This window comes from Candoia aspera, chromosome 4 (genome assembly GCF_035149785.1).
Source record: "Candoia aspera isolate rCanAsp1 chromosome 4, rCanAsp1.hap2, whole genome shotgun sequence".
NCBI lineage: Eukaryota > Metazoa > Chordata > Lepidosauria > Squamata > Boidae > Candoia > Candoia aspera.
The window spans coordinates 94,870,880-94,884,942 of record NC_086156.1 but is presented as its reverse complement, the minus strand read 5'-3'; the positions used below and the strand labels follow the sequence as shown (position 1 = coordinate 94,884,942).

The following is a 14,063-nucleotide window of genomic DNA, read 5'->3' as shown; positions in this document are numbered from 1 at the left end:
GAGTCAATGAAGAATCATATAATGCAGGAAAACTTTTTGAGATGAGGGAAAGTCAGATGTGGCAAAGATGGCAAAGATTCTTTTAAAAAGTGCCATTCTGTACTGAATAACAGACAAAGCAACCAAATCTGTTGTTTCAACAGGGATTTTAGCACTCTGGCAGAATTGATATTTTATACCAGTGACCCCATGAAATAATTCTAAATTCTCCACTGGACCCAGTGAAATACATCTCCATGGTGCATTCTAATTTTTAGACAAAAGAAAGTTTCAGAAAGTGTGAGGGCATAAACATAGTACGTCTTTGCACTTCTTTGGAGCAAGGTGCATTTTACCCTTGCAGTTGCCTTGGCAGCTGCACTGAGGTCCCAGGAAAAGTTCTCTTTGACTTAATGAGATGCTTGCCCATTACCAGGAGTGTGAATGCACAATATTGTCAATGTTCATGCAAACAGGATCTTAAAGCAGGAAGTGTAAATTGAGATCTCCATAATCCTTGATTTCCAACTTCTCTTATTTTAAATTGAAGAGGTCTTCTTGTTTCTTTAATCCTTGTCTCCATGAACCTATGATCTAATAAATAACCAGTTCTTAATAAGACCTAGTGGTGACCCTTAGGATGAACTTGACATTTATTTTTCAGATTGTGAGCCGAATGCTTCTCAGTGACTCAGGACAGCTTACACTTAAATTTCCAACACTTAAACACATTCAAAGAAAGTGAACAAATGAAATTAACATTAATTATAACTGATATTAAAATGATATAGAATGGTTAAGTATTATCAAAAAGAGTGAAAAGAAGGGCTCTGTGGCTCTCTTGAAGGCCTCTAAGGAATGGAGCCTTTTGATATCCCATTCTATAAATTGAGGGAAATGCCTGAGAAGAACAAGTCTCAAATCACTGCAAGATGAGCTGGTAGGACCTGAAAAGGGACCTATCCTGACAGTCTAATGTTAGCTAGAAAATAACAGAATAATCACTCACATACCACAATTTAGGGTATTAAGGTGATACCACATGTTTAAAGCTACTTATGGCTTTAAAGATGATAACTACATTTTGTTTTTCAGCTGAAAGCCTTTGGAGGGCTGCCTGGGTAATTCTCTAAAAAACAGAACAAATTTGTTTTGTTTTCCACAAAGATTAATGTTGTTTGTCACTCTTAATCAACTCAAACTAGTATAGAATGTTCTCAGTTGTGGAGCTGTTGTGGTCTCTGAGCATGGTTGTTTGTTTGCAGACCTTTCTTTACCAACTAGGTAACATCATCAGTGTGAGCAAGTGTGGAGTTTGCTTCCTGTATATATAAAATAGCTTAGCCTGCCAGTGTTGGTTGTGGTGTGGTTTTCTCCTTGGTAGTTCCTTGATTAGTGTATTGTTTTCTGCCTGATCTTTTTTCTCTGGTGTGAATCCCTGCATTTCTGGGCATTGGCTGCTGGAGAGGATGAGTTCTGCTCTTTTTGTTTCCCCCTTAGCTTTTGTACTCTCTCTTTGGAATGGTCTGTAAATGTGGTTTATCTCTAGGTATCTACTGATAGCTGATTTGTCTGAATGTCAAGCTTCCAGGTTTAACAGAGCCCACACTCACTTGCACTGATGCTGTTGCCTAGTTGGCTAATGAAATGTCTGCACAAAGACAGCCAAGCTCAGGGAGCACCAAGGCCTGCACAGTTCAACCCTGATATGCATATATTCCCTTCCATTGGAATGTTCTGAGTGTACGTTGTGGTGAAACTGTGGTCAGGCTGTGAAGTCTTCCCTGGAACTGTTGTGGAATCAACACAGGACACAGAGCAAAAATAATCAAGGCTGACTGCAGTATTTATTGATTCAGTTGATACACTGTGCACTGAATGGGAAATTCCCGAAAGGATGGTGGGGGTTTCCCCTGCCAACAAAAGGAATATAATAACATTATATAATTTTTTGAAAAGGGGAAGGGAAAGGTGATACATGCATACTAATTAGCAGTAGATCTCTCAGGTTGCTTTTTGCCCCCTCTGCTATCAACTTCATAGAAAGTAACTGTCTTAGTGAAAAAAATAATCAGGTCAGTGGGAAGTGGAAGGCAGTAAGGTAGGGGTACCAGATGCAGGAAGGAGGATTCATTCTTCTAGGGCATCTGGAATGGGTTGTCTTGGGAATGGATGGATTAACTTGCCATAAATTGCCCTGAAAAGCTAGTTTCCATCCTAAAGCACATTAATTAAGTTTCTTTTTTTTTTCATATATTTTTTTCATATAAGAATTTTATTAAGATTCAAGCAAGGAGAAATGCTACCAAAAAAAAAAAAAAAACCTACATAAAATAGAAAAAATAAATAAATAAAAAGGTCTGGAAAACACTAGAGATTTTCTTTTTTTTTTCAAACTTACAGAAGGATGTGACTTCTGACATTTAACAGCAAGGATATACCAAAATTTTCCATAATCAATCTCTTACTCTACATTAAAACAAAGACACATTATTTCTAGAAATCATTCCACATTAGTACATTATAAAATCATGGAGTACAGTTACTTCCTCCAGTTCTATTAAGAGAGAAAAAAAGAAGAGAAAAATTGATATAAACCTCCTAAACAATTTCCCCCTCCACAAAGAAAACATCTATTTAATTATTCCCTTCCTACCACTATTCTATGGGACGCGGTGGCGCTGTGGGTTAAACCGCTGAGCTGCTGATCGGAAGGTCGGCGGTTCGAAACCGCGCGGCGGGGTGAGCTCCCATTGCTCGTCCCAGCTCCTGCTCACCTAGCAGTTTGAAAACATGCAAATGTGAGTAGATCAATAGGTACCGCTTCGGCGGGAAGGTAATGGCGTTCCGAGTCGTCATGCTGGCCACATGACCCGGAAGTGTCTATGACAACGCCGGCTCTAAGGCTTAGAAATGGAGATGAGCACCGCCCCCTAGAGTCGGACACGACTGGACTTTACGTCTAGGGAAACCTTTACCTTTACCTTTACCACTATTCTATACATTTGTGTCTAGTATATATAAATCAGACAAAAAGGTACATTACTATACTTTTAGTATATTATTACAACTGTTGTATTAGTTAGTATAATGTCTGCCTTTATACTAAATAATGCAACAGTTTTAGTAATCTGAATCTTAATAAAACCAAACAAGAAAAGCAATTCAAAACAATGAGCTGAAATCAAATTCTAAAAACCATACAAATAAACATATTTTCTAATAGCCTAATAATCTTAATCCATATCCTTACAAACCAATAACACTATTACTTGCTGTAGAACGCCTCTCTTAGGGTACACATACTGTATGTATGTATGCATGTATGTATGTATAATGGGTGATTTAGAAATGGTATGGCCAGTCTTAGGGCTTAAGGCTACAGCATGGCTTGGAAAATGGTGATGTCCCTGCCTCCTGGCTGCCCTTACCAATGAAATGGGAAAACTGTGTGCAATCTTCTGGCTGCAAACAGCTGTACGGAGGACAGATGGGTTTATTCCAGGCGTTCATCTTTTTCCAGAAAACAGTCCTGGGCTTCAGGAAAACCTACCTGAGCCTGAAAAAACTGCACCATTGTAAGCTGATGCTTACAATTCTGAGCCCATGGAAACAGCTGTTCAGTCTGTCAAATGCCAACCATAGGTCCAGCACATTCCTCACATTTCAATTTGATTTAGCCTGCTCCATTCATTAGAAAAACTTCAGCTATACATTGTCTGTTGAATGATCAGTTACAGTGTGTTGACCATATCATGCAAGGAAACATTTTTGTTTCTTGGTTTCATTTCAAAGCTATATAGTAAAAATGAGTTGACCTGCTCTGTGATACAGGGGGAAGGGGGAATGATTAAGGACTTTTTGAAGAGTTTCTATGGGGGAAACCTAAACTGAAAAATCTCCCTCTACAAAACAAACTGAATAGTGAAGACTTCCTACACTTATTTGAAGCTAAAATACTTCCTAGAATTTTCTGCCCAACACATACATCACAAAATAACCCAGAAGGTACAAATGTAAAGGATGAAAATAATAGAAATTTAAAAGAAGGAATGCTACATGCGACTAATAATGGAAATAGGAGTGTTTGTGTTTGCACTATTAATATTTTCTCTTTCTTAATTGTTCCCTGTTAGTTATCTGAGGCCTAAAAAGGAGAATTCCAAAAAGTGATCCATGACAACCCTTTCCCCCACAAAGAAATCATGATTCTTTAAGCACGTTGGATCAAATCAATCTTTCTTCCAAATCAAGACAGAGACATACCCTCTTCATTTTTCATACTTTCCATTTTAATTGACTGAGGGCAAATTTGCTCCTATATTGTAAAACAGTCATCTGCCTCAACAAAGATAGTGATTAAATTAACTATAAAAGAAGGGGTCTAAAAGAGAGTAATAAGTAAAAGAGGAGATTGTGTTGTCTATTATTAACTGTTTCTCTTTATTAGTTGCTCCTTGTTGTTTAGGTCTGGCCTAAGTATAATTATGTAACATTTGGGGAAATATATGCAGCCCTGCAATGCAGCACTAGAGGCAAAAATGGAGAAAACCTCCACAGCCACCATGTATTTCCCTTTGGTGCTCAGGTAAGAAGGAACAAAGGAGAGCCACACACTGCAGAAGATAAGCATGCTGAATGTGAGACATTTGGCCTCATTGAAACTGCTGGGGAGCTTCCTGGAGAAAAACGCTACTGTGAAACTGGCAGCTGCCAGAAAGCCCATGTAGCCCAGCCCTAACAGAGCCAGACTCACAAGTGAACTTTATGAAATCTGGTTTATTGAAGGGTTAGTATGCAAATACAGAGAAAGCTGAGAATGAGCAAAAGCACGCCAAATACAAATTAAGAACCCTCAGCTCAAAACGTAATACCTCCCCCCACCCAGCCGTTCCAACCACCCCCTCCCAGGTGCCAGTAACCATCTTCACCCATCCTGGGAAAGCAACCTTGAACATTTGAGAAAACCCAAACACATTCCATTCTCTCAGCCTAGAGATAACAGTCCGTGCAATGGAAACCTCCTTTCCCTGTAAATCAAACACGCAATCAGTAAATGACATGTGAAGTGTTACAATGTACCAGGCACATTGAAACAGTGAACATGACAGCAGGATGATTTCCTCAATTTCTGAAAGGGTGTCAATGTCAGGGAAAGGTGGGAATGTGAACAACCAGACTGTGCAGATGCCTGCCTGAATGAAGGAAGAAGAAAGAACAATGGAGGTGGCCAGTCCTCTTCCCACCCACTTCCTCATCCTGGATCCTGGCTTGGTGGCCATAAAAGTCAGAATCACAGTGATGGTTTTTGCCAGCACAGAAGACACAGCCACAGAGAAGATGATGCCAAAGCTAATTTGTCAGAGGAGACATATTGTATTGCCAGGTGCAGCCAGGAACTGCAGTGAGCAAAGGAAGCAGAGGAGGAGAGAAATTAGTAGAAAATAGGTGAGATTTCAGTTATTGGCCTTGACAATGGGGGTATGGTGATACTTCAGAAATGTTGCCAGCACCACAAGTGTGCAGAAAGAAAGGAGAATTGCCAGAATGACTAATCCTATTCCCATTGGTTCTTCATAGGTCAAAAAAGATATTTTCTTGGGAATACATGAATCTTGGTCCTTATTTGGATATTGATCTTCTGGAAATTTGGAGCAGTCATCCAGACCTAGAATTTAAATATATAAATGTATATACATTTGTTCTATAGTCATACCATTATTAGCATCATTGCACAGGTTTCTTTGTTTTTGTTTTTGTTTTTCCTGGAAACGAGATACCCTGACATTCTCCATCTGACTTCTCAGTCTTGCATTTGGCACATAGTGGACACAGGAGAACATGGGAATTCTTTGCTAATGGACAGAATGTTACTCATGACTTCATACTCATCACAGACTCTTTGTTTCTAGCCTGGTGCCTTAACCACTAAACTAAACCGTCTCTCATGCTTATCTATTAACTGGTGCATCAGATTTGGTGTCTGTGTATTTCTTTAGTTTTATTGCTACATCAAAGTTCAACAGGGCCTTCTAGAGAGCATTATTGAAAATAATATAAATATAAATAAATATAATAGCACTGTCCTTCTATCAGATAATTTATTTGTAATATTCTTCAATTTTTATCTTTCTCCATGATAAAATAATGCTCACATCCATAAATATCACTTCTGCTGAAGGAAAAGAGGATAGTTTTCTGCATCAAGCTGAACAGACTTTGTGAAAGTTAGATTAATATTTTCTTAAAACATATTCCAGGTAAAATAGAAATGGAATGCTTTACTATTTTTTTAATCAACTCTGTTAATTGCTTGGTGGGTTTTGCTTTGTTTCTAGTTTTGTCTAAAAAAAAACCACATCAAGATTTTGTTAATGAGAAGAAATATACAATATTTTTAAGAAGATCGGAAAAAAAGTAAATGATCCAAGAATGATATGTGCTGAGTCACCTAGGTTACTGGTTTTTATAGTGCCCACCAGGTTTAAACCCTTAACACTGCCTGAAATCTTCCAATTAAAAGGTTGAGGAATCTTTTGTGGAAAGGGCAAGATCTGGTAACAGACAAAGAATATAATTCAGCTCCCGTAGTTCTATCTTGATGGATCTGCCTGGGGACACCTGCAGAACCATAAGTCAACTTCATTCATGATACCTCTTACCTTTCTGGCTTGACATTTTCTCTTTGGGACATGGAAGGCAATCACAGCAGCAAAACGGCTTCCCATCCTGCTGTCTCCTGAAATAACCAGGGAGGCAGCTCTCAGTACACACTGAAGCAGGCACGGTCTGCAAAATAAAAGAAAGAAGGAAAATGTTTACATTCAACCATGTATTTAAAAAAAAAATAAAAAATGGAAAATCATGGTTGATCGATATTGGGCAAAAAAAGAATGCTAATTGTAAGGATCTGGGTTTATTTTTTATCAACCTCATCCTCAAAACTACTCAAGACTGAATTCTTTTTCCAGTTCTTCCAATTATAAAGTTAAACTTGTTTCCTCTAAACAGAGCTACATTAGGCTCAGGTCATAACCCAGTAATGAAATTATTTCAGTGGGACTCATCGATGCTTAAGTCTTTTTTCAAGCACTGAAAAGTATGCACTCTTACTCTTGGGTAATACAGAAATTTAAAATTAAATTAAGAAGGAATAAACTTTTTCAGACTTATATAAATAAGACAGAATCTAATGCAGAATACAATGAGAGCATTTGAAAGAGGTCTGTCATGAGTAAGGATGGTGAGCAGGGGGCTCCCATCCAGACTGTCAAGCGCATGCGTAGCACTGAGGAACTGTTCAGCCATTCAAAGAGACACAGATCGGGACCGCCTTAACCCTTGGGGGTTATATGTCTGGGTTTTTCCCACGCTTCTTCAGTTTGTTAGGATTCCTGTTAAGTACTAGCAATAAATATTAGAGACCAGTTCCTTGTCTCAGTGTGTTTCCTGGCTGTTAGGACAGGTCTTTCAGAAGGTGATAATTCTTGAACTAAAAAGCATATTCAAAGTGATCACACATGTTGAATGAAATATCAGATGTGGAGAGTAACAATAGTCACCTGGTATTAATAAAATTTATAGATAATTGTAACAATTTAAAACTATCTTCACAACTTAGGTTTTCCTTTAGGAATACTAAGGCATTAGCCAATAAACTGGAAAAAAAAGGAAATAATGGATAATTAGATTCTATTTTTAAAAATCTTTTAATGACAAATTAGTCTGTAGTACTAATCGATAGCAAAGAAATCATTTTATGTTTTAAGATTTTAGACAATAGAGAGGGAAATATCTCCTTCAAACATTAAATAAATTATATTTAACCCCATTGATCATTTTAACTAACTAAATTTTAAATAATATTAATACTAAATTGATTTTTGTAATGCCTTAATTATATCTGATGAACTTAAGGAACAGGAAATCTGGTAAATCTCCAGGTGTTGTTAAATTTCAGAGAATATGCAAAACATTTGATGATTATTAGCTCAATATTCTTTTTTACTTTTTAATATCTTAAGTGGTGGAGAGGTATCAAAATCATGAAAAGAAATTTAAATAACATTGTTACCCAAAGCAGGAAAAACCAGAAAGCACTGACTTATAGAGATCTTTTTCTCTAATTCATCAGATCAATCTCGCCCAGAGGCTTTATGTCAATATAGCCTCTAGGATGATCTTGCCTTTCCCACAGCCAAAGACTGGAACAAACAGTACAGAAGGAGATGAAACTACTGCATTGCCTAAGCCTTGCAGGCATTGCAGAAGGATAATATGGTTGATGGAATCCTTGATGAGTGCCATATCTCAGCTACAGAAGAAATAATTCATTAGTAATGGCTTGGGCCAAAGGATGAGAAAAATATATTTTCATTCAATTTTTTTGAAATACATTGTCTTAAAATAATTTGTTTCAGAAAGTTAGCTTGTGTTTTTCCCTACACATCTAAGAGAAACAGTATGGTGGAATCATTATTATTAAAATACAAAATGAATACTGATAGATGCCAGACAACCAATTATTTATTTATTTTATTTTTTATTACTATCCTGGTTGAAAAATACTGTTATATTTTATTATACAAAACTTCATCAGAAACCAGAATTGAGGCATGCTTTTTGAGAGAAAAGAGAAAGAGATCATTCTTTTCTGCTGATAAGGCATATAATCACCCCCCAATTCCAAAAAGCAGTGGACAGTCAATTCCTAATGATTCCTGCTCAATAATTGTAGAGCTGTCTATCAAGTAGACCACAGCCTACTACTTGGTAAGATAGAATAATGGGGGATAGAAAGTACCACTACCAGATGGATTCACAGTGGCTGACCAACTGCCCTCAGTGTGTGGTCCTTAAATGAAATACATATATGTGGAAGGAAGCATACAGGGGGTACCTCAAGGTTCTGTCTTGGGCCCAGCGCTCCTCAACATCTTCATAAAGGCCCTAGATGAAGGGATTGAAGGGACACTCATCAAATTTGCAGATGACACAAAGCTGGGAGGAATTGCTAACACTTCAGAAGATAGACTCAAGATTCAGAAGGATCTTGACAGACTTCAGCCTTGAGCCCTATCCAAGACAGAGGGAGATGGGATAGCTGTCTTCCAATACTTGAAGGGTTGCCACAGGGAAGAGGGCAATATTAAACAATAAACAGATTGTTTTTATAATAATAAACAAAAGTTTATTATTATAATAATAATAAACAAAAGTTTATTATTATAAGCAATAAACTTTTCTCTGATCAAAGAAGTCAATTTAATCATCTCAGCAACTTCCATCACCTTCACCAACAATTCCTCCATAGTGGCTAGTGCTGAATCTTTCCATCTTTGTGCATACAATATTCTTGCTGCAGTTATCATGTACAAAAACAAAGTTCCATGACTTTTTTCCAAATTTTTGTCCACCAATCCCAAAAGAAAAACTTCTGGTCTCAATTCTTCCTTATACCTTAAAATACTCTGCATTAGTGTATGTTTTTCAATCCAAAAATTTCTATCTCTTCCTTTTACATTTCCACCAAACACAGTAAAATGTCCCTTCTTGTTTTTCATATTTCCAGCATAAATTTGAAATGCCTTTATAGATTCTAGACAATTTCTCTGCTGACATATACCAACACTACATAATTTTAAAAAAATCCTCTATAAGGTTATAAACAGAGTAAATTCCAGTCCTTTGAGTGACATATTTGAAGATACCCACTAGTCAGATGCGGCTGGAGACATATTTTACCCCTGTCATTTTACCAGCAGGACAAGTAAGTTGTCGTGCCAGATGGACCTTACATCTTGATCAAAGGGTGAGGAAGACATTGGCAGAGGATGATTTACAAACAATTAAATCATTGTTTATGTCTCCCAATACCTCACAAGACCCATTGATTTTTTATAAAAAATTAATACAAAAATTACAACCAATATTAACTTGTGTTACTAACCCTGACATCAAAAGGGTTATGACTTTCTCTAAGACATGGTTTAACAAAGAATGTGTTGAAGCTAAGAAAGCGCTCACTGCAGCTTATCACCTATATAAATCTGAGACAGAGTCTAATAACAACACAAATACAAAGTCTCTTGAACACCTCCTTGCTAGCAAAAAACAGTATAAGAGACTGGTGGCTGATAAGAAGAAGCAGGACATGAAAACCATGTGGCAACTTATTGAAGCTGCCAAACTGAAGAAGACCTCTCTTTTTTAGCAACTATTATCCAATCAGACTCTCAGATGATCTACTATTCTAGACTCTCACATTTCACCAGAGGTGTGGGAATACCATTTCCAGAAAATGTATGAGGATCCTAACAATGCGATGTTGACACAAATGAACGAAGGTCTAACCAAGTGGCCCCCAGTCTCGGTGGCTGAAATCAAATTTCTATTGGACAACTTAGAAAAGGGAAGGCTCCGGGAATGGATTTTATTTCAGCGGAAGTATTAAAGAATAATGTTGAATGGTGGTCCCCAATTTTAGCATCACTTTTTACCTATATTGATAATTCGGTGAGAATCCCAGAGGATTGGGGCCTGGCTATTATAGTCCCAATTTTTAAAAAAGGGAAGACAAATGATCCTGCCAATTACCAACCTATTAGTCTACTGAATATAATTAGCAAGCTATATGCTAGACATTTGCAAAGAAAACTCAAAGACTGGCTGGACCAGAAAAATCTTATAGAGGACGAACAGGCTGGCTTTAGAGAGGGCAGAGGAACTATTGAACAATGTCTGATTCTTCAACATTTGATTGAAAAATATTGTACCAACAAGATAACATTGTTGTATGCTGCTTATATAGACTTAAAGGCAGCTTTTGATTTTATATCTAGACCTAAGCTGTGGGAGAAGTTGGAAGCCACCTCAATAGATAACAGGCTTCTCTACCTAAAACATGCCCTACACTCAGATACGACCTTGAAGGTCAGGTGCAATAGATCTGGGTCACTGTCCAAGCCAATTAAAGTACAAAAGGGGGTGAAACAGGGCTGCATTTTTGCTCCCCTACTTTTTAACTTTTACATTAATGATATGGTAAGATGCCTAAGTCACCTAGACTTTCATTCTCCTAAATTAGGGGATCGAACTATTGCCCTGCCGCTGTATGCAGATGATGCGGTCATACTCTCTAGGACTCTTATAGGTCTCAAGAGAGCTTTGACATCCTTGGCCCAATATTGTATTAATAATCAGTTAGAAATAAATTGTCAGAAAACAAAGATAATGACCTTCGCTAAAAGGCCGAAACTTTGCTCCTGGCATATAAATGGGCACAGAATAGAGGAAGTGACAAGCTTCAAATACCTAGGGGTAGTTGTGCATGCCACTGGATCTAGGAAACCTCACTTTGATTATGCAGCTGATTCTGGACAAAAATCAGCCAATGCCATTCTAAAGTTTTTCCGAAGCAAAGGTGGGCACTATATTCCAGCAGCTCTTAAGCTCTTGCAGGTGAAGTCATTAGCCGAGCTCCTTTACGGGTCCTGTGTTGGTGCTCCAACTTCAAGCATTACACCTCTGGAAAGAGTGCAGTCAAAATTTATTAGGGCGGTGCTCCAAATGCCCAAATGTGTGTCAAACACTCAACTTTGATTGGAAGTTGGCATGATAAAAGTCGAGGCAAGAGTGCGTCTAGCCTCCCTGGACCTTTGGCTAAAACTCAAGCACTATCCCCAAGGTTTAGCACCACTCATTTTTCAATATTATTTCCAATCCTCTTGGTTAAAGGATATTGAATTTAGCCTCACAAAGCTAGGATTTTCAACAGATTTAATTCTTAGGATGGATTACAAACAGGCAAAATTGACCCAGAAGCAAAGGATAAAGGATATAGAGAGACAAATGGACTTACAGAAGGCCCCTCATTTCCTATCTTCAGAGCATAATAAATATATTGTCAATACCGCTAACTACCTTTCTCAACTTGAAATTCCTAGCCAGTGGAAAGCTTTCTCCCATAGCTCAAAGCCATGTACTCCCTTCTGCAGTCTTGGAAAGCAGATACAAAAAAATCCCAATAGCTGCAAGGCGGTGCCCTTGTAACAACAGAGAGATAGAAACTACAGACCACGTGCTTCTCCGTTGTCCTTTTTATAAAGAGCTCAGGAGCAAACTAATATTACCCTTGACTAGTAAATGCCATAGATGGAAAGATATAGTTTGTATGCAAATGTTACTTATAGATGAATATCCAACTGTCACGGTGCAAGTAGCCAGATTCTGCACAGATCCTATGAAGATATGTCAGATTATGATTGGAAAAATGTAGTTATGTATCTCCTGTAATAACTTTTATGGTCTATATATCACATTTTATATATGATGTTTTACTCTTTTTATCACTCCTTTTAATATTTTACATATATTTTTATAGACACTTATACCTGATAGAATATTAGCCATAATAATGTAAATAAGATTGTTTTTAAACTTGATTAAGGGGCTCACTTACATTGTGATCCAAATGTATTTTAACATTTAATTGGAACTTGTAAACTCAAATTTAAAATTATTTTAATTTAGATGGCTCATATTTTATTGCTAATGTGCATATTTTTATACAATTGTATCTTGTACTGGTCAGTGACCGTAATAAAATCAATTGTAATAATTGTAAAAAACATTTTAAGGCTTCAAAATTATTCTGTTAGAGATTGCAAAAAGCCGTTGATAAATTTAACCTAACATATTTCTTCCTGAAAGCGTAAGAAGTTTAGAAGCAACTTTGTACAAACAAATTATAATTTGTATTATGATATAGAAATATCCTTTCAGATGAAATAATAGAGAAAATCCCAGCTCCTGCACACCAAGCAGTTCGAAAACATGCAAATGTGAGTAGATTAATTGGTACCGCTTCGGAGGGAAGGTAACGGCGTTCTGTGAGTCATGCTGGCCACATGACCCGGAAGTGTCCTATGGACAACGCCGGCTCCAAGGCTTAGAAACGGAGATGAGCACCGCCCCCTAGAGTCAGACTCGACTGGACTTTACGTCAAGGGAAACCTTTACCTTTACTATAGACACTTAGAACAGGGAATTATGGAACGTCCTGCAATTAAAGGTATATGGTTGAAAAAAAATTCTGCTTATGATGTAGCTCTAGTTATTTCAAGCCCTAACAACTCCCTTACCAAATTAATGAAAGTTGCTGAGAAATCTTACAGGTTGTCAGGGAGTTTGACATCCCTTCTTCCTAAGTTGGAAATGATGGGTTATAATAAAGAAAAAATAATTGCAAAAAGATTTATAGAATTTATCAATCATAAAAAAAATTAGCACAAAATACCTCAGGTTTAGGGCAGCGATCAGACATAAAACCTGGGAAACTATACTAAAAATAGGGTCAGAATCCCTAAAATTTACAAGAGTTTTTACTTACAGACTCTTTTGATGATTTGAAAATTTAATTAGAACTTATGTAAATATTGACATAGAGAGTAATTTTGGGACAGCTGCATGGGAAAAAAAAAAACCTGTTTTAAGTAGCAGCTGAATGTAGGGAAATCTTCATAAATGGCATTTAACAGCTAGAAGATTTAGTGTAGTCATAGCAGGAACAAGTCCAAAGGGTTGGTGCTCTGCCCTTTCACGCAAGATTAAATCATGGATAAGGACAGAGTTATGACAGGGAGGTCTGGCTTTGAGGAGCCACAGCCAGAAACCAAGGCTTCTGATCACCTGGCAGTTTGGTTCTCAGGTTATTGATGACAGATGAAACAAAAGCACTGAATGACCTCACTCAGAGGCTTTATCTAGGTGTTAAGTAATGGGTGGAGAGACCAAACCACGGGCACCCCTCAGGGGAGCAGCCTCTAGGATGATCTTGCCTCTCCCACAGCTGAAGACTGGAACAACTGATGCAGAAGGGGATGAAACTACTGCAGAGCCTGAGCCTTGCGGTCATTGCAGAAGGATAACAGGGTTGATGACATCATTGACGAGTGCCATATCTCATCTTAGCTACACAATAAATAATCCATTAGTAATTGCTTGAGCCAAAAGATTAGAAAAATATATTTTCATTCAATTTATTTGAAATTCATTTTTTCAGAATAATTTGTTTCAAAAAGTTC

The 14,063-nt window shown here is 37.4% G+C and overlaps 1 protein-coding gene across 1 annotated transcript in view; it reads right to left on the bottom strand.

Moving 5' to 3' along the window:
- LOC134496707 (vomeronasal type-2 receptor 26-like) overlaps positions 1 to 14,063 on the bottom strand; it is a 46,234-nt gene that overhangs the window by 23,334 nt on the left and 8,837 nt on the right. Inside the window, exon 3 of the mRNA XM_063302416.1 lies at positions 6,642 to 6,768. Coding sequence (XP_063158486.1) covers positions 6,642 to 6,768 — 127 coding nt within the window. The remainder of the gene's footprint in view (positions 1 to 6,641; positions 6,769 to 14,063) is intronic.